This window comes from Scyliorhinus canicula, chromosome 5 (assembly GCF_902713615.1).
Source record: "Scyliorhinus canicula chromosome 5, sScyCan1.1, whole genome shotgun sequence".
Taxonomy (NCBI): Eukaryota; Metazoa; Chordata; class Chondrichthyes; order Carcharhiniformes; family Scyliorhinidae; genus Scyliorhinus; species Scyliorhinus canicula.
The window spans coordinates 136780767-136806635 of record NC_052150.1 but is presented as its reverse complement, the minus strand read 5'-3'; the positions used below and the strand labels follow the sequence as shown (position 1 = coordinate 136806635).

At 44.2% G+C, this 25869-nt stretch overlaps 1 protein-coding gene across 10 annotated transcripts in view; it reads left to right on the top strand.

Moving 5' to 3' along the window:
* The window catches only part of cobl (cordon-bleu WH2 repeat protein), a 509208-nt gene that overhangs the window by 345976 nt on the left and 137363 nt on the right, over nucleotides 1-25869 (top strand). For all 10 annotated transcript variants that reach the window (XM_038797758.1, XM_038797757.1, XM_038797756.1 and 7 more), the window contains one exon: nucleotides 20494-20602. In XM_038797758.1, coding sequence (XP_038653686.1) covers nucleotides 20494-20602 — 109 coding nt within the window. The remainder of the gene's footprint in view (nucleotides 1-20493; nucleotides 20603-25869) is intronic.

Below are 25869 nucleotides of genomic sequence, written 5' to 3'. Positions count from 1 at the left end.
TATGGCTCATGGGAGCAGGTTAGACAAAGCGGAGCCTAAAAGTCTGATATTGGAACCCCACACCTTATGGAAAGTATCTGACTTAGAACGGAGCATAGACATCAGGAATTCCACAGGAATATATTCCATGACCGTTTTATGCCAGTTTTGAATTGAAGGATACTTGTCACTGATCCAGGAGTAGAGGATATTTTTCTGAGCAGAAGTTAGGATATTATTCAGCCATTGTTCATTAATGCAATAATTCCCCTATCTGGAAAACTCAGAATTAAGGAACAAAGGATCAAATTCTGAAGCCCTGCAAAATATCCTTTCAAGCTCCTTAACCACATCAGACCAATAGGATTGAATCTTGACACCAGTCCATACGCAGTGTATATAATCACCCTTGACTACCAGGCACTTTAGGCACATCAGGCATATAGCAGGATCAAACCTGTGTCTCAAACCCAGCGTGATATACTAGTGGTGCAATATCTTGAACTGAGTCTCCTTTGTTCTATTGCATAGAAAGATTTATTGGCATAATCCCACATACTACCCCATGTCTCCTTATCAAGATTTGTTGCCAAGTCTCGTTCCCAAGACTACAAGGTACCCAATGTACTTCAACAGGATCTAGAACACAAAATATTATAAACCTACTAATTAACTGTTTAAGCTCTGCAGCAATCAGGATTTCTTCCACTGGAGGATTAGGAGTGTCAAGACGCTAAGTGTCAAGTCTGTAAATTGCAGATATTTAAAAAAGGAGTGTCTCAGAATGTTAAATTGTCAGCATAGCTGCTCAAAAGATGACAAGGAGACACCACTGAATATATCTCCCAGCCTACAAATGCCTCCATCTCTCCAAATATTGAGTCAAAGAAAATGCAGCACAGGAACAGGCCCTTCGGCCCTCCAAGCCTGTACCGGTTATGATACCACCCTTGGCCAAAACCCCCAGCACTTCCTATCTACATCCATCTATGCCCATCCTATCCATGTATTTGTCAAGATGCATTTTGAAGGCTGTTAATGTATCTGCTTCCACAACCTCTCCTGGCAACGCGTTCCAGGCACTCACCACCCTCTGCATAAAAAGCATGCCTCTCACATCTCCTCTAAACTTTGCCCCCACGGATCTGAAACCTGTGCCCTCTGGTGACAGACGTCTCCACTCTGGGATTGAGTACCTGCCAACTACTCTATCCATGCCTCTCATAATCTTGTAGACCTCTATCAGGTCGCCCCTCAATCTCTGTTGTTCCAATGAAAATAGTCCGAGTCTATTTAGCCTCTCCGCTTGGTAACACCCTCCAGACCAGGCAACATCCTCTCCAAACCCTCCACATTCTTCCGTTAGTGTGGCGACCAGAATTGTGCGCAATATTCCAAGTGCAGCCTTAACAAGGTTCTATTCAACTGTAGCATGACTTGCCAGTTTTTATACTCGATGCTCCTTCCAATGGAGGCAAGTATTCCATATGCTTTCTTGACTACCTTGTCCACTTGTGTTGCCACTTTCAAAGATCAGTGGACCTGTACGCCCAGATCTCTCTGACTTTCTACACTCCTAAGAGTTTGCCATTTACAGTATATTTCCCCTCTTATGTTAGACCTACCAAAATGCATTAGCTCACATTTGTCGCGATTAAACTCCATTTTCCATTTCTCTGCCGAAGTCTCCAACCTATCTATGTCCTGCTGTATCTTCTGACAATCCTCAACACTATCTGCCACTCCACCAATCTTGTTGTCATCCGCGAACTTAATAATCAGACCAGCTACATTTTACTCCAAATTGTTTATGTATACTACAAACAACAGAGGCCCCAGCACCGATCCCTGTGGAACACAACTAGTCACAACCTTCCATTCAGAAAAGCACCCTTCTACTGCTGCCCACTGCCTCTGTGACCGAGCCAGTTCTGTATCCAGCTTGTCACCACAGCGGTATCACATTAGCTATTCTCCAGTCCTCTGGGATCTCACCTGTAGACACTGAGGCTACAAATATGTCAGTCAAGGCCCCAGCAATGTCCTTCCTTGCTTCCCTCAGAATTCTGGGGCAAATCCCATATGGTCCAGGAGACCTATCTACCAATACCACCTCCTTTTCAATGTCAACATGACCCAGACTGGTCACACCCTACCTAAGAATCATCTTCCACAAAGTCCCTTTCTTTGGTGAACACTGATGCAAAGTACTCATTTAGTACTTCACCCATTTCCACTGGCTCAACACATTCCCCCCACTGTCCTTTATTGTTCTATCCTTTGCCTGGCCACCCTCAAAATGTCCATGGTCCATAAGACCTGGTAGGAAGTCTGGGCTGCCCTGAATGGGAGAGAGAGGGTAGAAGTCAGCTAAGAGCTCCCTTTTAATTTATGACCATTCTCCACGGTCTGAGAGTATTAATAATTATAGGATTTTTGCACTTTGTTGACCCGAACTAAAGTCCCAATAAAATAACAAAACCTGTAAAGGATACACCAACTGGTCTGCTTCAATAAAGAGCCAAATTAGGTGGGGTCTTTCTCAGCCAGTTCCTTATAAACCTAGGATGAGAGGCTAATTGGTACGATCTAATATTCAGGACTCTCAATCCCCCTTAGAAGCTGGGAGCTGCAAATTGATGAACTTCAAACAAGGCTTCTTCTTATTTCCTATAATCAAACTGATCATTCCATTGATCTCCTTTAAGACTCTAGCAGACAGTAAGGTTGGTAACATCTGCAAGGGATACATCATCCACGGCAAAACATGCATCTTATCAATGAAAACCAACGAGTCAGGTCCCATCTATAGGCAAAATCAACTGAAGGAAATTAGCCCAATATAGTTGTTTGGTATTTACAACACCCCAGAAAGTAAATTCCAATGGCGACCACCTAAAAGGGAAAATAGCAAGGAAGAGTGGTCTACCTCTCACCTCTCAACCCTCCCACTGTCACAGTATCAAACTTTCAAAAGTTAATCTTATAACCGGCGAAGGTACTAAATCTACCACGTCGACAATAGCGGGAACCAAAATGTCCGGCTTCGATATAAATAGCAGCACATCATCAACATAAAGCGTGATCTTCTGCTGTTCCCCCCACAGCGCAGCCCAAATATCAAAAGATCTTGCTTAATAATCTCTGCCAGGGGCTGTACAGCAAATGCAAACAGCAAGGGGATAAGGAGGCAGCCCTGCCTGGTCCCTCTCTGATGGCCCAAATTCTCACAAGACCGACCCAAAAAACCTGTTCAGTTCCTCAGCCATTTCCTCATTTCCCATTATTAAAACTCCCTTCTCATCCTCTAAAGGACCAATATTTACCTTAGCCACTCTTTTTTTGTCTTATATATTTGTAAAAACTTTTACTGTCTGTTTTTATATTCTGAGCAAGTTTACCCTCATACTCTATCTTACTCTTCTTTATAGCTTTTTTAGTAGCTTTCTGTTGCCCCTAAAGATTTCCCAGTCCTCTAATCTCCCAGCAATCTTTGCCACTTTATATGCTTTTTCCTTCAATTTGATACTCTCCCTTATTTCCTTAGATATCCATGGTCGATTTTCCCTCTTTCTTCCGTCCTTCCTTTTTGTTGGTATAAACCTTTGCTGAGCGCTGTGAAAAATCGCTTGGAAGGTTCTCCACTGTTCCTCAACTGTTCCACCATAAAGTCTTAGCTCCCAGTCTACCTTAGCTAGTTCTTCTCTCATCCCCTTGTAATCTCCTTTGTTTAAACACAAAACACTAGTATTTGATTTTACTTTCTCACCCTCCATCTGTATTTTAAATTCCACCATATTGTGATCGCTCCTTCCGAGAGGATCCCTAACTACGAGATCATGAATCAATCCTGTCTCATTACACAGGACAGGACCTAGGACCACTTGTTCCCTCGTAGGTTCCATTACATACGTTCCAGGAAACTAACGCGGATACATTCTATAAACTCCTCCTCAAGGTTGCCTTGACCGACCTGGTTAAACCAATCGACATGTAGATTAAAATCCCCCATGATAACTGCTGTACCATTTCTACATGCATCAGTTATTTCTTTGTTTATTGCCTGCCCCACCATATCGTTACTATTTGGTGGCCGATAGACTACTCCTATCAGTGACTTTTTCGCCTTACTATTCCTGATTTCCACCCAAATGGATTCAACCTTATCCTCCATAGCACCGATGTCATCCCTTACTATTGCCCGGATGTCATCCTTAAATAACAGAGCAACACCACCTCCCTTACCATCCGCTCTGTCCTTCCGAATAGTTTGATACCCTCGGATATTTAACTCCCAGTCGTGACCATCCTTTAACCATGTTTCAGTAATGGCCACTAAATCATAGTAATTTACGATGATTTGTGCCATCAACTCATTAACTTTATTCCGAATACTACGAGCATTCAGGTAAAGTACACTTATGTTGGTTTTTTTACCTCTGTTTTGAACCTTAACATCTCCAGTTTTATTCCTTTTGTTATTACTGGGCCTATTCACTGAGCTCCCTCAGTTACTGTACCTTGTACTGTCGCCCTTTTAGATTTTTGACTGTGTCTTCTCTGCCTTGCACTTTTCCCCTTACTTCCTTTTGCTTCTGTCCCTGTTTTACTACCTTCCAACTTCCTGCATCGGTTCCCATCCCCCTGCCACATTAGTTTACACCCTCCCCAACAGCTCTAGAAAACACCCCCCCTAGGACATCGGTTCCAGTCCTGCCCAGGTGCAGACCGTCCTTTTTGTACTGGTCCCACCTCCCCAGAACCGGTCCCAATGCCCCAGGATTTGAATCCCTCCCTCTTGCACCATCTCTCGAGCCGCGCATTCATCCTATCTATCCTGACATTCCTACTCTGACTAGCTCGTGGCACTGGTAGCAATCCTGAGATTACTACCTTTGAGGTCCTACTTTTTAGCTTAACTCCTAACTCCCTGAATTCCGCTTGTAGGACCTCATCCCGTTTTTTACCTATATGACTTGTACACTTCAGCATAAAAATCCTTAAATGCCCTCTTAATGTCTTCAGTTTTAATTAATCTAATACCTTTAGAATCATGCTTTAGGGGATAGCATTGCCGGGGGAGGAAGAGGGGGTCATGTACAGAGGGGATAGCCTAGCCCGTGGCGGGGGGTGGGGGCAAGCCCTTGAGTATTAACTCCAGGAAGACAGGAGCATGGTCAGAGATCGCGATGCTACCTTTTGAACAGGAGGAGACCAAATGTAAACATAAAGAAATAGTCAATTCTAGTATGTTACTGATGTGAAGCTGAGAAAAATATAAATTCTTTATCTCTGGGATGGAAAGTCTTCCGCACATCCAGGTATCCCACCTCACATACTGACTCTAATGTCCTTGCCTGTCAGCTGGGGGAGATTTTTGGTTGCTGAGAACTTATCTATCAAGGGATCCAAATGACAAATAAATGACAATTAAACTCCCTGTCCACAAAAGAATTGGTCAAAGCCAGGTCTGTGAAGTCCATGAATACTTTTGTGACAAAGTCCGGGGAGTGATTTGGAGGACGAAACACATTCATTTTCGAGACAGATTCGTCATATACAAGCCCCTTAATAATAACGTATCCATGGGATCCATATCTACGCCCGCTCATCCTTCACACAATTCTGCACCTTGAAGAGAACATTTTTTTTGACCAAAACTGCGACTCTCCTGCTGCTGGTCAAAAACAACGCAAAGAAGACCTGACCCACCCATTCCAGCTTTAACTTTGTTTGCTCCTTTTGGGCCAGTTTGGCGGCGGCGTTTTGGGTGAGATCCACACTGATATTCACCCACAGATAATACCCGATTTACCGGCACCAGGGTTCCGTTGGAGGCTCGAGCGATCGACGGAGCTTCTCAGGCAGGAAATGATGTAACTATGGCCTCAGGGGCATTCCCCACAGGGGCCTGAAAACACAACAGAGTGCCATAAGATAGCAGGTCTCTCCCAGCACTACAGGCACCGGGAACAACCTGCTAATCCCGCTCAGAATGGACTCTGTTAATCTTTTGGTTTGATCGTGCTCTTAGTCATTTATTTGGGCCTTGGGAGATTCTCCCCGGTCTAGCCAACATCTGGAAACTTTTTCATCACTGGTGAGGTGAACTTGCTGGCCAGACCGGCTCCTCAGAGACTCCCTATTTTGAAAAGATGCCCCGATTTCTAAGTGAGCTTGAGGTCCCCTCCACCCACGGGCAATGACACCTTCTGGACACATGGGCGTTTACCCTTCCCCCACCTTCAAAGTAAGCACAACCTGGTTTGCTGAGGGCCCCCCTTTTCAGGCTTCTCCAACTCCCCTTTTGGGCATCCCCTTTTAGATGCCAGTGAGAAAGTAAGAGTGCCACCCTACCCTGCCCCTGACCACCCAGGAGTCTCCAATGGCCTGGAAAACTCCCTGGGTGTCGCTATACCTGAGCCTGAGCCTAATGGCTCATTCAAATATGCTGATCTCGTGCTGGGCGAGATCCAGATCGCGCCATCTCATGAGATTTGGTTTAAATCTAGCAAGAAGTCTCAGAAGTCGCAAATCTTGCAAGAGGTCTATCGCAAGATTCAACGGCCTAGTCCAAACTCCAAGTCGGATACAAGGAAGCTGTTAAATTGCACCCAGGATCTTTTTCCTTTTGATAAGATGATGATGTCCCCGTACATTCCAGGAACGCGGTTTAAAATTTGCTACCGACGTTGCACAGACCACCAGAAGAAAAATAGGATATGATTACGTGCCACATTCGGGCGTACACCAAAACACACCTCCCCCATCTCAAGTTACACCAGAGGCACAAAAATGTTCTTATAACGTTATTTTCTGGGATGAGAGACCTGTCTGTACCATTGCAGGTTTCAGTCAGCATCTTACAATCCAATCCAACTAAAATACAAAAACATATAACCACATTAGTTCTAAAGAGACACTCCTCAACACAAGTGAGGACCTATAAGGCGAACCCTCCATCCACACCACCATTACTATGAGGAGACAAACTCCTCGACAGAGAGAAGAAAAAAATGCAACAAGGGAATGTCCCTCTCGCATTTTGACCCACCCATGAAAATCTAAACTTCCACCCACCGCCCGGCAATGGTGTCACTCAATCATTATTAAAGAGAGGATACCAAATAACCAGTATTACCATCATAAAGATACGGATAAGAAGAGTAAATGACAGATAATTAGCATGCGGTACAGCTACCACAAATAAACGTTCCTGACATCCTTAGGTCCTTACGATAAGGCATTCCGTATAGTGCTCAAATGTTAACACCTCCCAATAAACAGGATATATGACAGTATAAAATCAGACAAAAAGCAATATAACAGGGAGAAAGTCCAAATTTCAACAAGCTGCAGATTGTCAGTTCAATTTCTCGCCATCTGGCTGGCTTATCGAAAGACTTCGCAGAGTTGTTGAATAAAGCAGGGCATAATTCACTCCAGCTGCCTTGAGATGGTTTCTAATTTAGTCAACGCCTCTAGGTTTCCACTGCGTCGCTGCTGAGAAGTCCCGGAAAAAGAACATCTTCACTCCCCTCATGGATCCAGGTCCCGCCACGTCTCACTGCTTCCAGAACCTTGTGGCGATCTTTGAAGTCATGGAAGTGAATGATTGTGGGCCAGCTCTCAAAAAACCTCACAGGAATCTTACCCTCCGCTTCTCCTGACAGACCGATGACCTGGACATTCTTCCTCTGGTCTCGGTTTTCCAAACCTTCCAGAATTTCTGACATACCAAGTGGCTGGCTTTCCAAGGACTGAATGCGAGCTTCAGCCGAGAAAGCAACATTTTTGACATTCAGGATTGTTGCCTCCAGTTCATCAAAAATGTTATTATCATTCTGCAGCTCGGTCCCACAAGCTCTGAGGGCTGGATTCTCCATTTGGGAGACTGTGCCCTCCCGCCAGAGCTGAATCACTTGTGGTTCGTGCTGGTGCTCGGAGTGGCACCCACAAGCGATTCACTCTCCCCAGCTGAGCAAATTTATGCATGGTGGCGATTGCAAGGGATTCCATTGCAAATCCTGCCATTGACCACCATTTTGAGCGGGCGGCCTGATAACGAGGCCCGAATAGGGTGACCACCACAAAGACTCCCGAATAAGTGGGCATCCCTGTGAGACCCCCTGAATAGGGGACCCCCGAAATAGGGGCACCCCCTAGAGACCCCATAACTAAAGGGCAGCATTGTAGCACAGTGGCTAGCACCGTTGCTTCACAGCCAGGGTCGCAGGTTCAATTCCCGGCTTAGGTTACTGTCTATTAGGCCTATTGAGGCTCTTAAGTGGCCAATAAATGCCTCATTCTGCCTCCACCACTATTCTATGTCCTGTTTGCCCAACAGCATTCATTGTGCGGTCTACTGCCAGGCAAGAAGGAATTTCTCCTGAAATTCCTCTATGCCTACTGGAAGCACCCCCACCTCCACCAAGATCAAAACCCTCCACCATTAATCCCCAAACTCTCTAACCTGCTCTCTATTCCCCCCCCCCCCCCCCCCCTCACTCCCTTCACTTCCCTTGCTGCAGTCTCCCTGCCAGACACCTCCAAAATACTGGACTTACTTCAGTTTAATCTCCACTACCCTTCCTCTTCGGGCACTGGCTGTTGGCCCTGCAGTGGCCACCGTTTGATTCTGTTGCTACTGGGACAACAGAGCTGCCATCTGTGGTGTTCTTTGTGTTGCTTATTTCAGGATGGTTGGCGTATGTTCATCAAGATCACAAAATAGCTTGAACTTAAATAAAGCTATAAATGTATTAAAACTATTAACTTGGATTTGACATGTACTCCTAAAGAATACACAATTGATTAATAACATTTAAGCTACACTCATCTACAGCTAATCTCTGATATAAACTATGATCTGTACTCACATACACTATCTATACTTCTGACTCTCTCTATTAACTCCTGCACACACTCTCCCACAAGGCTTAGCATCACTGCCTTATATAGTTATAACTGTAGCTCTCTCTAGTGGCTCCTCTCGATACTTCATTAATCCTTGCAGTTCTTACAGTTATGATAATACCACAACATCTCTGTGGGTGGAAATCCTATTCTGAATCAATTAATACTGTTCCCAACATATTATCCCTGTGGGGCAGCTGGCTTCTGAGTTGACCTGCTCAGGACCAACTTTTTCATTGAGACGGGGAATATATCTGTTTGTAAGATCCAGCCCAGTGTTCCTTGGTGAATTCTTGTTATTGCCTTGTATGGAATGATATTGTAAATTTCTTAATGATATATTTTTCCAGTCAATAGTGGCGCATCTTAAATGCGCTTCATAAATTCTGCCTACTATATTTATTACAAAGCTGGTTTAAACTGCGATGTTCTGAACTGACAGCTTTTGATTATTAAAATTTACTCTTATTTTCCTTAACCTTCATTAAATGTTTTCCTGTTTCTTTGTGTGCAGAGAATGTTGCACAAACCTGGCATTCTTTTGGTAGTATGTTGGTAACAGTTCCAAATGAACTTTAAGGATAGCAAAGATAAAAAATTCTGGATGTGGCAAAAGGTTCCAAAAGGTCTAATGGCTAAGCAAATTTACCCAGAAAGCAGCTGATCAACACAGAGCACAAATGCCTTAGTTTTGATTTCTGATGTGTGCTGAGTGAACTTGAATGGTTCAGTACCCCCGAGTTATAGATTAGAAAATTGACTGGTCTGCTCACTTCTGTTCACCATGCTGTGATCTGTGTTGGAGGTGCACAGGTGTGAAGGTCAGGTGACGGCTAAAGTCCCGCCAATGGCAATCAACACTGAAAGAATATACCATATACCAACAAGTAGGTCAATGCCTCCAGCAAGTTGCGAGGGTGGAAAGGGTGGGGCGGGGGTTTGGATTTTCAATAAACTGTGACTATGTTATCTTTGTTTGTCTTAATCCATTGTGCTATGAGAAACATGTCACATGTCAATGTAGAAGTTTTCTTCAGATAATATTTATAAAATTATTAAATATTGCTTACGTATTATAAATGCAATTTCTATCTGAGACACCTTTTAGTACATACAGTGACACTTCATTCCAGTTTTAATTTTAATGTGGGCAGCAGAGATGATTACATTGTGTTTTGCAGAACGGAGGAAGTGTATTCCCCCACCAAAACAAACATCCTTGGGCCTTTATGCCCCAAGATTTGCAATTCATGTGAAAATACTTTGTGTTACAGCACAGTTTCCTCAGTGGAAATGTGAAGTAATAATGGAATCCAGTCTAGAGAGGAAATCTCAGCTATTTTCAACATATAAATGACTTGGGGATGTTTATGGGGAGTTTCCTGCCTTATTCTGAAGCATAACAATGTTGAAATATCTGAAGATGATTTGAATCTTTTTAATTAATGAATACTTGCATGATGGATGTGGCACAAGAAACATTTAAAAATATGTTTTTGACTTGTGCTAGTGTTTTGTTCGGCTTTTGGTATCAGTTACTTTTTAACCTGTGTGGCCTTTGCTTTTTATCTTTTCTTGATATGTAAAATTAATATATGAACTTTAATCATCTGTTTGAATAAGTAACAGTTTTATTTATGTTCACATCAGAAAATTAAGAGTTTATCAATAGTTGTTCCACTGCGACAGTTAGGCATGGGATACTACTCTAATCTTTTTAAGCCTTCCTTGTTCTGTAATGTAAAAAACTAGTCATCATCAAAAGACTGTTATGAAGGTTTCCTTTCTGTTTTTTCTATTTGTTCGAGGGATGCGGGCTTCGCTGGCAAGGTTAGCATTTGTTACCCATCCCTAATTGCCCTTGAACCGAGTGACGTGCCAGGCCATTTCAGAGGGCATTTAAAAGTTAACCACATTTCTGAGGATCTGGGCTCACATGTGGGCCAGACCAGGCAGATTTCCTTCCCGAAAGTAACATTAGTGAACCAGATAGGTTTTTATGACAATCAACAATGGTTTCTTGGCCATCATTTTAATTGCAGACTTTATATTGAATTCACATTTCACCATCTGCTGTGGTGCGGTTCAAACCCAGGTTCCCAGAGCATTACCCTGGGTAATTGCGCTTAGTGTTGGGTAGGTTTACTGGGCTATGGTGATAGGGTGGAGGTGTTGACCTTGGGTAGGGTGCTCTTTCCAAGTGCCGGTGCAGACTCGATGGGCCGAATGGCCTCCTTCTGCACTGTAAATTCTATGATCTATGATCTGGATTACTAGTCCCGTGACAATACCACTGTGCCATCTTTCCTTATGCCTCCTCCCGCTGGACAAGACTTAACTGCACATCTTTAATAACCACTTAAAAATGAACAAGTTTCAAATCCTTTGGAAGTGATCTAAACAACAAGTGCGTTGAAATAAATTGTGGGCCATAATCCAATCTCAGGTTACTTTGCTTTTGCAGTCCATGACTTCTGAATTTGTGAGCCATATAGGCTTATAAAGCAGTCAAAACCAATAGGAAAATGCATTTAAGCACATGTAAACATATTCAAAACACAACACTGACCATTACCTTTACCAGGTAGAGGACTAACCAGATGATTGAGAAGACGATTAACAGGATGTGTTGATCACTCATATATTACCATCATTAACATTAGCATAGAAATCCTGTCTTATCAAAACTTGTCTATATTCAAGAGCAATTGCTCTGTTCCTTCATACTCAGTGAAGAATACAATGACTATTCTGTCCTTGTGCTGGAAGGTGGTAGAATAATCAATGTTTAACCAAGGTTGAAGCAATGAACTTAGCTTGCATTGCCAATAATTTTTCAGAACAATAAAAACACAGTTCTTTTAACAAGCAAGCAGTTACGCAGGCATAAATCAAAGCCCTGCAGTTGGTCGAAATCTGAAACAAAAACAGAAAAGGCTGGCAACAGCAGGATAATCAGCAAAGAACAGATTGAACAGGACGTCTTTCTCTATCTGTCAGTAAATATTATCAGAGGAAGAATACATAGAATTAGATGATAGAGAATACATAATTTACCAAAGTAATAAATGAGAAACATTAAAATAAAGCCTGTACAGTTAAATATATTGGGCTGGATTCTCCGTTGGCTGGGTCCTCCATTTCGCTGGCAGCGCAGTCACGCCCGCAGATTTGCCGACAGTGTGGGTGTGTCCACTATCGGAAACCCCATTGGCCAGCTGCCGGGATGGAGGATCCCGCTGCCGGCAGAGGGAGCGTCGCACCCGAAAATGGGTGCAGCAGGGTGGAGAGCCCATGAAGTCTGAGGAAAATGTAAGTAAACCTGGAAAGGTTGGGGTGGGATTCTCCATCCATTCACGGCAGCAGGATTCTCCGGTTCCACTGCAGTGAATGGGAGATTTAGCTGAGTGCCAAATTCTCTCTGTCTTCGCTACTAGCAGGGCGTACTCGCAATGGAGAATCCCTGCTCAGGTATGAAATCAAGATAGATTTATAAATGAATCTATAACTGAAGCCTTAGTTACTGAAGTCACTAAATAGGAATAGTTGATGTGGAACATTACATTTTACATCATGAGTGCTTCTGTTCCTTCTGAGTACGGCAGCTACTGCAGAAGACTCGCAAAACTTTACTAAGCATTACTAAACACTGGGTTACACAGCAGAATAACTTTAAATAAAGGCAAAATACTGGGGATGCAGGAGATCTGGGGTTGGATTCTCCGCCCCGCCACGCCACATTTCTGTTCCACCCCGCCAGCGGGATGCTCCGTTACGCCAGCTAGTCAATGAGGTTTCCCATTGTGGGGCAGTCCCATGCCGTCGGGAAACCCCCCCTGGCTGCCGGCAAAAACGGAGCATCCCACCGGCAGAGAATCCGGTCCCTGGAATAGAAACACAAAGTCCTGGAAAAGCTCAGTAGGTTTGGCAGAAATTGTAAGCTGAGTTAACATTTCAAGTCCAATTTGACTCTCCCAAATAAGTCATTTTGGACTCAAAACATTAACTCTGTTTTCTTCGCAGATGCTGCCAGGCCTGTTGAGTTTTTCCAGCACTTTCTATTTGAATAACTTAAAGTATTGGCAGATGTGCCTTAAAGGATCTCAGATTCCATGAAAGTTGAAAATATTTATAGGATTAAAAAAAGGAAGACAGCTCCAACTCAGGAAAATACATTTATAGTATGACCAGCTAAGTTTAAAGTAGAGAGGTATTGCTATCCCAAAAGCTTATAATGTATAAGGCAGGCAAAAGCAATTGTGTAGGTAAATCAGGGTCCAAGGAGAATAGGGAGAAAAACTAGTTTCATAACAATATGTCAACACTGAAGTGAACAGTGGTGAGGGCTGATGAATATTAAAAGGCATATTGAATCATGTACTACATCACGACCTAAATCAAAAACTTAAGTAAACTGCAATGTTGTAGTGCTTCATCACTTAGAGAACTTGATCTTCTGAAGCCTTCACAATCAACAGATCAAACAGCCTATGCATTTTATTAAAGAGCAACGTTGGCAGAAGTCAATTTAAAAAGAGAACATCAGAAGTTAGAGGACTAACCTGAAGAGGAACTGCAGTGAAAGAAACATCTGTGGTCCTCAATGATAGAGAGTAGGCAATATGAGCTAACCTAAGTTAAATGTCCCAGGGAAGTAAAAATTTTAAGGGGGCACTTTATAAAAACTAAATGCAAACAGGGCACCCCAGATTAAAAGAAAATTAAAAGGACAATGGGAGAAATATAACGAAAAAGGAAAACAGCTGAGAGATGTATAGCTGAGACGGAGACCAGAAAATATGTTTGCTGTGGAATGTTCAAGAAGAGGGATCAATGTAGCAGAGAAGAGAAAAGATGTGTATTACTAAATAAGCTTAAAGAAAAAGCTATGCCTTCAAAGAGCAAGAGGTACGCATAGGTAGAGGTGAGGGGCCCAAGGATGGAATAGGAGTGTTTTGAGGGTGAGTGGAGAGTTTCCAACTCCCAATTTCTTTGTATAAATGGGGTAGCATCAGACCTTGAGCTTTAAATGATGATTACAATTAGGAAGAGTTATCTATCATGGGAGGAGAATAAGCTGAATTTTGTCAGTTACTATGATGCCCTGCCACCGGAGCTGTAATTGGGAACCGACCATGTTTTGGCAGGGAGCAGGGGAGTGGCATTTTGCGAGCAGCAGCAAATTAAGAGCCTGCCACCAGGACTACTGTCCAATTAAAGATGATGGCCCTCCCCCAATTGATACTGATCCAGTCAGATGACTGGCAATCTCAGCATGGCCTATTGGCGATTACTGCAGCTGCATCACTGGTCAGAGGGTGCTTCAATGGCAGGGAACCTTTGAAGACTGGTCATTGTGGTTGGAGAAGCTGGGTCATGGCTGACAAAGACTCATGCATGTCCAAGTTTTCAGTCATTCGACCTCTGATGATTGATTTCAGTAATTTCCCACAACTAATAGGTCTGTGGTCATCTGGTTTCTTGCTCCATCCTTGCTTAAATATGAGAAGCATTTACAATTTGCCAATGCAAAAACCAATGGGGACGATTTTGAGCCAGCAATCTCCGTCCATGAGAAACTCGGCGCGAGCTCAAAATCCAGAGAAAATCGAAAAACATAATTCTGTCCAGCGTGATTGGGTTTTGGGATTTCCCCCCCCCCCCCGCTTTCTACGGTAGAATGGTGCCCACAAACCTCCTTTTTATACATTAGCATATCAATAGTGAGCAGTCTCTCCAACCTATCCCCCCTCACAGTATCTACTAGTCATCGGTGTGGTGTTTATCACCGTTTTGGTCAGGCATGAGGCAGTCAAGGGATTCCCTTCGGGGGGTGCAGGTGTAATTACAGCCCCCGGAGGGGGTAGAGGGACATTACCAACCTGGCAGTGCCAACCTGTGCCGTGTCAGTGCCAGGGCTGTACCCTAGTGGGAAGCACATGGAGACACATGGAGAGGAGGGGGGTCTGCGTTTGTGTATGGTGGGTGGAGTACAGCACCGAACGGACATTGCTGGGGGGGTTCGCGGCGATGTATATAGGGGGCAGGGAGATGCCAGCGATAAATGTCAGGGGTGTTGAGAGTCCCCGAGATATGGCTGGGGGCTGTTAGACTGCTGCGCTGGTCAGGCGCCCTTCAAAGAAGGTGTGCTTCAAAGACGGCATCCTGATCTGTTTTGAGCCTATTTCCAGCTCTTAAGATAGCCAGAGTCACACTTTTTTTTGGAGGGTTTATGCCATTTTTCTCACTGGAACTGACACTATCATTTTTTGGTAAGATTCCGCCCACAATTCCAGAATTTAGAGAGCTTGAGAAAGTTAAGACCAATGCATTTGTAACTTCCTCTCATTTTTCTGGGTGAAAGTCTTGAGATTAATTTATCCTATGTCACATTTTCCTCATTACGTTCTTTTTACTGGTTTTGAACCCAACAGGTTCCTTCAGTTAGTTTATTTTTGAGTTCACTTGTACTGCTGGTATTTTGTCCTTTTCCTCCACTAAGAACATTGATTCAAACCACGTATTTAATAAGTCTGCAATTTCCTTACCGTCTGTTACAATCTTGCCTTCATCTGTCTTTCATTGCTCCTTTTCCCACTTTACCACTCTCTTAATATATTTAATACATTTTTTGCTATTAGCTTAAAGTTTTTTTAATATTCCATTTTTGCACCTCTTACTGTATTCCTTTACTAGTTTCTAGCAGTTTATTGGATACTCACCTGTTTGTTACATTTGTATTTGCCTTTTCTAGCTTGAAGACACCTCTTAATTAATAGCCCTGAGGTTTGATGCCTTAGAATTCTGCAGTGTTTCTCCTGATCACCTGTTGATTTGATTTAGGTTTATTGTCACGTGTACCGAGGTACAGTGAAAAGTCTTGTTCTGCGCACAATCCAGGCAAATCGTTCCATACATGTTCTAACTTTGGTGGAAGACTGGTAAAAGTCCAAAAGAAGTGGAGTAAATATCTAATGAGCTATTTCATTGGCTCCACTGATCTCCTGCTGAAACTAGATGGAAGATTGAGAAAAGCTCCATGGACCTTTGAGGCTCATAGTTCAATTATTCCATCTCTTCAATGTGTATAAAGAAAAAAAAGACCGCTCTGATTTTTTGGTCATAACCAGTCTTGCCACTGATGTAATTTGACTTCATTCTTAATCACTCCACTCTGTCAGTTCTTAGCAGCCGTGGCTATTGCGTGTTTTGCAAAAAAAGCCATCAGTTCAGCTTTGAAATTCCGATATTTGTTCCCAGCTGGGGTCTATTTCATTACCCATTCCTGCTACAATAAGGCACTGAGGTATTCTGTAGTCTGCCACATTAAATACATCTGCACTCAAAATTCAAATTTCTGTTGAAGTTCCTTTTCAAAGGCAGGAAAGCGGGACATTTTTTGTTTACAGAATCAATCAAGAATTTCTTTTTATTCTGCAGTTATTAATCCTGAACTGTCAGAAATAGGTCATGCAGTAATGTTATGAAGAACGTAATTGACTTATGCTTTGTAAAAATTCATTTGGGGATGAAATTTTTCCAGTTTCAGGACTAAATTTAATTGACCTAAAGTGCTGAAAATACAAGGATTAATTTTGTGAGAAGTACTTGAAAACAGGAACATTAGTAATTGCGACATTCCAGCCAATTTGTTAAATGGAAGTTGTGGCTTTAAAGGTTTGTCAGGGAATTACTTCAGATAAGATTGTTAAGAACTGAATTTCCCATAAAGGAAGCAGTAAGCCATAACAAATGACTTCCACGACTATTGTTTTGATACACAAGAGTGCAATGAAAGATGTATTATTTTGTTGGATTTTGGCTTCCTACTTTTTGGCAAACAGATAGTTGGTTCGCAAAACAAAAATCACTTGTTTTTTTAAGAATCTAGACCAAGAGCTATGTTTTCTAATCTTGTTAGAACTTACAAAGGGTGCCACCCTAATTGATCTAACAGACTTCTGAACAAATCCATTGAACTCTGTTCAACATAACTGAAATTCAGAGTTCTCTTGCAGCTGAAGAAAACGCATCTGCAATGTTTTTGGTCCATTTTATCCAAGGGGAAAGAGCATCGACACTGCTGTAAATGGAGTTCAAACAATGATTGGCTTGGGGTGCACGCGCATTGAGGCAAACCAAATGTGACTGTGTTTCCCTTTATTAAGGGAGAAAGAGGGTCGCTTCATATTAAGATGTTCCTTCTAGTGCTCTGGTTAAGAACTGATGGAATGCAATGTCAGCAGGGACTTGCAGCCCAGAGACTCAGACCTTTAGTCATCTTTTCGGGAAGTAGGCACCATACCATCTGCTGTTACAGGGCACCCTGATGAAAACAAGTTTCAACATTGTTAAATTTGCTGTGCATGACATCATTCCCTTTCACTTTGATAATGAATCATGGTAGAGTTTCTTAATGATTTTTTTTATCAGAGGCTGTCCAAGTTCTCAGGGTGTTCAGTACCATGTAGTGTAACCCCCTTATGGGTGGTCTGGTTTGTTTTTAATTGAACAACTGATTAACTTTCTTCTTTTGGCACAGACTGCTCATTGTGTGATGTGGTGCTGTGCCAATCTTGGTTTGATTTGCCAAGCTTTATTAAGTTGTGTGCATTGCAAACATTAGAGAAATATTCTCAGTAAGAAGTTTGATGTTGCAAAAAAAAAAAAAAAAATTTATCAGAATAGCATTTTAAAAATTCTTTCATGGCAGCTGTGTTGTTCATAAGCCCAGTCAGTATTTGTTGCCCACTCCTAAATGCTCTTGAGAAGGTGGCGGTCAGCTGCCTTCTTGAATCACTGCGTTTCACCTTGTGTAGATATTCAATGCTGGTCAGGAAGGAATTTCAGAATTTTGATCGAGTGACAGTGAAGAGATGGCAACATAGTTCTAAGTCAGAATAGTTGTGGTTTAAAGGGAAACTTTATAGGTGGTAGAGATTGGGGGTTTGTAAGGTGCTGTTAATGGAGGTTTGGCAAGTTGCTGCAATGTATCTTGTAGATCATACACAGGATCGTATACACTGTTGCAACTGTGCTCCAACAATTAAGGAAGTGATGGATGAGATGTATCAGGGGGTGGATGGCTGCCAATCATGCAGTCTGCTTTGTTCTGCAAGGTTCTAAAGTGTCATTGAAGTTGCAGTCATCCAGGTAAGTGAAGAGTATTCCATCATGACTTGTGCTATGTGGATGATGAAGAAGCTTTGGGGAGTCAAAGGGTAAGTTACTTGCCACTGAAGTCTCAGCTCTGTCCTGCTCTTGTAGCCACAGTATTTATATGGATGGTCCAGTTAAGTTTCTGGTCAGTGGAGATTCCCAGCAATATGATTGTGGGAGATTCTGTGATGGTAATGCTGTTGAATATCAAGATGAAATGGTTTGATTCACTCTTGGGGAAGATGGCCATTTCCTGGCACTTGTGTGGCACAAATGTTGAAACTCATCAACCCAAGCCCCAATGTTCTCCAGGTCTTGCTGCCAGTGGGCACGGGACTGCTTCAGTACCTGAAGAGTCACAAATGGTACTGAACATTGCGGAATCATCAGCCAACATCTCCATTTCTGGTCTTATGACGAAGGTCAAGTTTTTGAGGAAACAGTTCAATGTGATTAGACTGAGGGTACAACCTTGATGGATTTCTGCAGTGATCAATCAGTAGAGAGTTTTCCAGATTCCCATTGACTTCAATTTTGCTAGGGCTCCTTGATGGCATATCCGATCAAGAGCTGCCTTGATATCAAGAGTAGTCATCTCACATCACCTCTTTTGTTTATATTTGGACCAAGGCTTCTTGGTTCTCTCACCATCTGCTGCAGGCCTAGGGGAAATGTCCTTCTAGACTCAAGTACCTTGGTCAGTACGTTGCTACTGAGCCATTTCTAGGGCCACTTCCTCCAAACGGCCTACCACTGTGCCACTCTCAGGTGGAAATATGCAAGGAAAGTGATGTGGAGCTTGGACATTGGCTGTAAGATATGATTTGTTAAGTATGACTGTTTCAGCTGTTGCTTGATTAATGGACAGTTTTCCCAATTTTGGTACAAGTCTTCAGATGCTGTCTGGTTGACTGGGCAGGTTATGGTTATGCAGGTTATGGTACTTATGTCAAGCTGGGTGGGTCCATCCTGTTTTATTCTTCTTTGACTTTCTATGGCGGTTTGATCCAACTGAGCGACTTGCTAGGTCATTTCAGAAACCACATTGTTATGGGTTTGGATTCAAACGCAGGCCAGGCCGAATCAGGATGGAAGATTTCGAGATGGTTTTTTGTGACAATCTGGTAGTTCCAAGGTCACCATTACTGAGGCTAACTTTTTAGTTCCAGATCTATTAATCAATTGAATTTAAATTCCCCCAGCTACTATGGTGGGATGTAAACCCATGTCACTGTAGCATTATCCTGAGACGTTGGATTACCACTATGTATTAACTGTTCCCACTACCTTATATTTTCGATGCAAGGGAGTTTAGGATCACTAAAATAACTTGTAAATAATAATAATATTTATTAGTGTCACAAGTAGGTTTATATTAACACTGCAATGAAGTTACTGTGAAAATGCCCAAGTCACCACACTACAGCGCCTGTTCGGGTACACAGAGGGAGAATTCAGAATGTCCAATTCACCTAACAAGCACTGTGCTACCATGCTGCCCATACTGGTTAGAATACGTTACTTTTTGTTTGGACACTAAGGGCAATTTAGCATGGCCAATCCACCAAATCTGCACATCTTTGGACTGTGGGAGGAAACTGGAGCACCTGGAGTAAACCCACGCAGATAATGGGAGAACGTGCAGACTCCACTCAGACAGTGACACAAGCTGGAAATCAAACCTGGGACAACAGAGCAACTGTGCTAACCACTGTGCTACCATGCTGCTGGATTGAATACATTACTTGATGATAAATATCTAATCTGATCTATTTTGATGAACAATTTAGGAAGGTGGTGGCATAGTGGTATTGTCACTAGAGTAGTAATCCAGAGGCTAATGCTCTGGGGGCCCGGTTTCAGATCCCACCAGGACACATGGTGAAATTTGAATTAAACAAATTTTAGAATTAAAGGTTGGCGCAGTGGTTAGCGCTGCTGCCTCACGACGCCGAGGTCCCAGATTCGATCCCGGCTCTGGGTCACTGTTCGTGTGGAGTTTGCACATTCTCCCTGTTTTTGCGTGGGTTTCACCCCCACAACCCAAAGATGTGCAGGGTAGGTGGATTGGCCACACTAAATTGCCGCTTAGTTAGAAAAAAAAGATTGGGTACTCTAAATTTATTTTTTTTAAAGTTGTGATTCCCAATGTCCTTGAGGGAAAGAAATTTGCCATCCTTGCCAGGTGTGACCTACATGTGACTCCAGACCCACAGCGATGTAGTTGACCCTTAGCAAACCACTCAGTTCAAGGGCAAATAGGGATGGGCAATAAATGAAGGTCAAGGTAGCGATCCCCACATTCCTTGAGCAAATAAAAAAAATTATTGACATTATTTACAAAGTTGAGAACAGGAGTAAAATTGCATGTGCAAATTTCAAACTGGATCATACACAATGTAAGAATATTTAATGCCATATTTTCTATTTTATGTGTAGATTGGTGCTGAATCCCTAAATTTTACGCAGAAAAAACGACATGCTCCACCCCCACCACCTCGTATGCCAAATACATTCAATGGGACAGATTTTGAGAGGAATACCTTTGGTAAGTGGCAGTGATACCTTTTGTTTAGTTTAGATTCTGAGTGCTTTTTTGAGGTACATGGGTCTGCTCTAATTGTGGGGACATAAAATGAAAAATAATAGCTTGATAATCAAGGGTTTCTGGTGAGTGAGTAAAATCTAAAAATTTAATTGGTGAGCATGTTTAAATTTCTGAAACGTCGCCATTTAAATCAGGTAATAAAGTAAAATCTTAGTGACTCAGCTATGCATATCTCTACTTTTAGCTAATACATTAACCATTAACATGTACAATGAACCAGTTATATTACAATTTTTGAATGTAGTTTGGAAAAGCTACATAATTGTGGATTCAAGTCACTGGCCTGTGGGTACTTTGAAATTTGGCAAGCTTCAGAGTGTAGCATTAGCATCAGTGAGTCTTTACAAAGGTTGCATTATAACTGCAACATGCAAGTTTTTATAATTGGCTTTTGCTGACATTCAGTATCGATAAGTTGTGCTCTACAAGTGCCGTAAGTCCACAAGTACAGAGCAGACTGCATTAATTTTGTTCTGCTTACACAAGATAAGAGGCGGAATTCTCCATCCAACGAAGCCGGTATCGGGAAACGCGATGGGGTGGAGAATCGCGTGTGAGTCTAAAATTGTGGTCGGCGCAGGTGCCCAACAGAATGGCACTGGCTGTATGGGTGACCCCAACCCCTCCCTCCACCTCACCAATCCCGCCCCTCCCCAAAAACCGACACCATCTGCCGGCAGGGCATCTCACTGCCACACAAGGGCAACTCCCATGGTGACACCTAAAGGAGAGCGTCAGACAGGGACCGCAGAGCGTACCGCTGGCATGGGTAGCGCCAGCCAATGGGACCGCTGCCGGCAGGGATGGGTGTTGAGGCCGGCACCTGCAGTGCCGGGCACCAATGAGGCCAGGGGTGCAATGCGGAGGGCAGAGTGCCAGGGGAACGGCCAGGAGTGGGTGTGGCGATGGGGGAGAGGAAGGCATATAGGGGGAAATTTGGCGGCAGGAGCTGCAGTGCAGGCCGAGCCACCATGTAATCCAATGGACCTGGTTGGGCATGATAGTGCGCACCATGCTAACGTGTCTGCCTTTCACCCCATGCACACAATAGACTTTGGAATTGAAATGAAAATGAAATGAAAATCGCTTATTGTCACAAGTAGGCTTCAAATGAAGTTACTGTGAAAAGCCCCTAGTCGCCACATTCTGCCACCTGTTCAGGGAGGCTGGTACAGGAATTGAACCCGCGCTGCTGGCCTGCCTTGGTCTGCTTTCAAAGCCAGCTATGTAGCCCTGTGCTAAACCAGCCCCTTCAATACAACCAGGAATGGTGGCCTTCATCCTGGCCGCCTCAGCCCTAGGGATTCCCTGTGGCTGTATAAGCAGGAGCGGCTCGAGGAAGGTCCTGCAGCAGTGATCCCTGCCCAAAAGGAACAGCAGCTAGCCAGTGAGGATGGAGAGACGGCCATGCAACAGGGCAAGGAGGAAGTGGGAAGGAAGTGCCGCATGAGGCCTTAGGTGTACGAGCAGCGCCTCTCATTCGAGGACCTGCTGGACTGGGCATGCCATCGACCACACCGGCTGACCAGGGCGACAGTGCAACATATCTGCTGGATCATGGAGCACCGGGGTTTGGGGGAGGACACCTGCTCCCAGTGGCCATCAAGGTGATGGTCGCCCTGAAAATGTAATCCACGGTGTCCTTCCAGGTGCCGATTGGGGACCTGTCTGGGATCTCACAGACCTCAGTGCACAAGTGCATCTGCGTCGTAATGGAGCTCCAATTGCTCCTTGGCACAATATATCAAATTCCATGTGGGCCGAGCTCACGAGGATGCCCAGGCAACAGGGTTCGCCGTCATTCCCGGGATGCCCCAGGTATACAGGGAGTTATTGACTGGACATATGTCACCCTATGAGGTCTGACCCAAGACAGATCTGACTTCACAAACTGAAAGGGGTTCCACTCAATGAACATGTAGCTGGTGTGTGACCATGAGATGCACGTCAGGCACATCTGTGCCTTAATATCCGACATTGTGCATGGCACCTTCATCCTGGCACACTCTATGAAGCTGTGGTGTTCCAGCACCTCCTCTGCAGGAGTCACAGGCTCCATCACCACCTCCTTCCTCAGGTTGCCCCATGACCCCCGGGCTACCCCGCGGGATGTGGGTGCAACTGGAGCAAACTCCTGGGGCTCCGGTGCAACCTTGTGCCACCAGCCCTGGAGACCCGCTCTTGTCTCGACATGGGTCTCAATGCTCGTGGCCATGGAGCACAATAACTGTGCCAAGTCCCTCCAGGACTAGCTCAAGGACGCCCTCAGCCAAAATCGGTTGGGACTGGCCAAGCTCTGGAGCGCCACTGCAATCTCCTAGTGGCCCTGGCTCTGTGTCTGTATCTCCCTTATCGATCGGACAGCAGCTAGTCCCTGGGGTCAGGCAACCTTCTGACCATCCGCCCCCTCGGGGCTTCCTCTCTCCACCTGATGTACCGCAGCACGTGTGTGGTGTGCACTAGATAGTGCCCCAGGAGCCTCTTCACTAACATGCCCACCGGGGTGAGTGCTCGGGGATGGTGGAGGGTGTTACAGACAGCTGTGATGGGAAGTCAGTATCGTCCCCGGACTGGTGCTCCGGGGTATCTAGGGCTGGCGTTTGGGGGGTCTCCTCGCTATCCGTCACCTCCTTGTTGCTGGAATCTGCTTGGGGTTGGGCTCGAGGGAGAGTGACCGCCTCGTTGACAGGTCATCCTGCAAGTCACAAGACGTGACGCATGATTGAATCCTGGGTTGGGATGGTGAGTAATGGTAAAAGAGTGGTGTGGGAGTCGTGAGGGGTATGTAAGGGTATGGTGTTAGGGGGATGTGGGTGGGTCGTGCCACGCATGTCGTGGAAAACTGCAAGGCAGCTATGTCTCACTTCGTCACCCGACGCCTCGGTGACTGCCCTGTCTCCGGGTCCGCCGAACCAAGTCCAGTTGCCGTCACTCCGTGGCAATGAAGGGCCGCAGGTCCAGCGGTCCTCCTCCGGTCTCCTCTCTCTCACAGTGGTTGTGGGCTGCCTTCTCTTGCGCGGGAGGACATGTAGTGATCTTAACGTGGGTATGTACAGAAGGGGCTGATGGGTAATGGAAAGACCACTAGGGGGAGCACTGGCGTGTATAAAAAGGGAAAGCAGGCAGCCCTCTGGGCTGTTGGGTGGATTAGACAGTGAGGAGAACAGAGGCAGAGATTTAGCTCAGGGCTGCTAGTGTGGTCAGGCCTAGTTGTAGTGTCTAGAAAAGTTGTAACCTTTCTACTAGTACAGTTCTTAAAGTAAGAACTCACGCAGTTATTTAAGTTGTGTTGCTCAATAAACCTTCTGTAAAACTTCTGGACGACATCGAGCCTTCTTCCAAAGCCTCTACTGTAACTGAGTTGAGTAGTACAGATTACGTGTGTGGTGAATGTGATTCACACTATATATAGTTGCCAGTATCACTCCATGTATATATGTTTGTTATCTACCCATTGTAAGTGCAGTTGCACTATCCGACCACCAGGGGGAGTCGCTCTGGGAGTACGCGAGAGTTGTACTGGGCTTCTCCCTTGGCTCCGCCCAGGACTCCTCCCTCTGGGACCGATGTATAAAGATCAGTGCCTTAGAGCCAGCCTGCCATTTCACCTGAAGTTCAACGACGAATAGGCTGGCTCTATTGTAAGTGTATTAAAGCCTCTGTTCAGATCCAACTACGCGTGTTCGCTGAATTGATGGTTCCAAAACAAGCAGAAAAAGTAACGGGCCGGCCACTCGACTGTGGAAGTCTTTGCAGCATTTTGATTCCAAACAGCCTACCGAAGCGATGGACCACACGCCACTTCCAGAGTTACTGAAAACTACCGGTAATTTAAATAGTAACTGGAAAATGTATAAACAGCAGCTTCAAATATACATGGTGGTTACTGCCTTAAATGCAGCCCCTGACGAGAGAAAGATTGGGATATTACTCTCAACGGCAGGCCGGCAAGCTGTAGACATTTATAACACTTTTACGTATGGTGACAATGAAGATAAAGTCAGCTTTCAAGGGATAATGGCAAAATTTAATGAACACTGTAAATCACAATCAAATGAAATCATGGACCGGTTTAACCTGCACAACAGGTTCCAAAAAAACGGGGAGACTATCTTTAATTTTATCACAGATCTCCGACGACTAGCATAAGGTTGTAACTATGTTGATGTAACAGACTCCATCATCAGGGATCAATTAATCTATGGTCTCGCGGATGAAAATCTAAGGGAGTCATTAATACAGTAAAATGATTTAACTTTAAAAACTACCGTAGCAAAATGCTTACAGCAGGAACAGTAAAAAAACAGCAGTACCTGCAGCGTCTTGAAAAAAAAATATGGAGAAAATACACCACAAGGTGGAAGATGTAAAAATGGTGGCCTCTCCTCACAGGCCTTCTTTTCCGGCCGCTGGCGCCCATGACATCATGTCTGTGCATGCGGGCAGTCAGGAGAAATGCGATTATTCAAGATCCCGGTATGTAAAGTACAGACCCCAGCCAGAAGAGCTATTCGCGCATGTGCTATCGCTGCCGACGCGTGATGTCACAGACATCATGACGTGCTACCGCGATGGCACCGCCCATTTAAAAGGGAAATATCCTGCACAAGGGAAAAGATGTTTAAAGTGCTCCAAGATTAATCATTTTGCCTCCCAGTGTCAGTCACAGCCAAATATTACTCTCCAGTGCAAAGACATGGAAACTTCAAGGTTTGCACAGTAGATGCAATGGACACTCAGACACCCAAAGAAAACTTTTCCAACCATGAAGAGTTCCACTCCTGAGAGAACATATACGGCGTTGGAATCATAAATGCCACAGAGGAACCTAATGAGCTAACCACACAGCCTCAATACGTGCATACCACTGAATCCACAAGTGAATGGAGTGACATGGTGCAAGTGAACAACTCTCCAATTACGTTCAAGCTTGACACGGGAGCATCCGCGAACTTGATGACAAGCAAAGATCTTGCATCGATCCCAGGGACACAAGAGATGATACCTGCTGCATGCAATTTAACAGACTACAGTGGCAACCAGATCACCTCGAGGCGATTAATCCACCTACAAGTAGTTAATAAGAAAGTCACGAAAGGACGTTTTGAGATCGTGGAGAACAAAAGAACGTCACTGTTAGGTGCTCAAGCCTGCAAGGATTTGCAGCTGATACAAAGGATTTTCATTCACATGGTTGACTCATCATG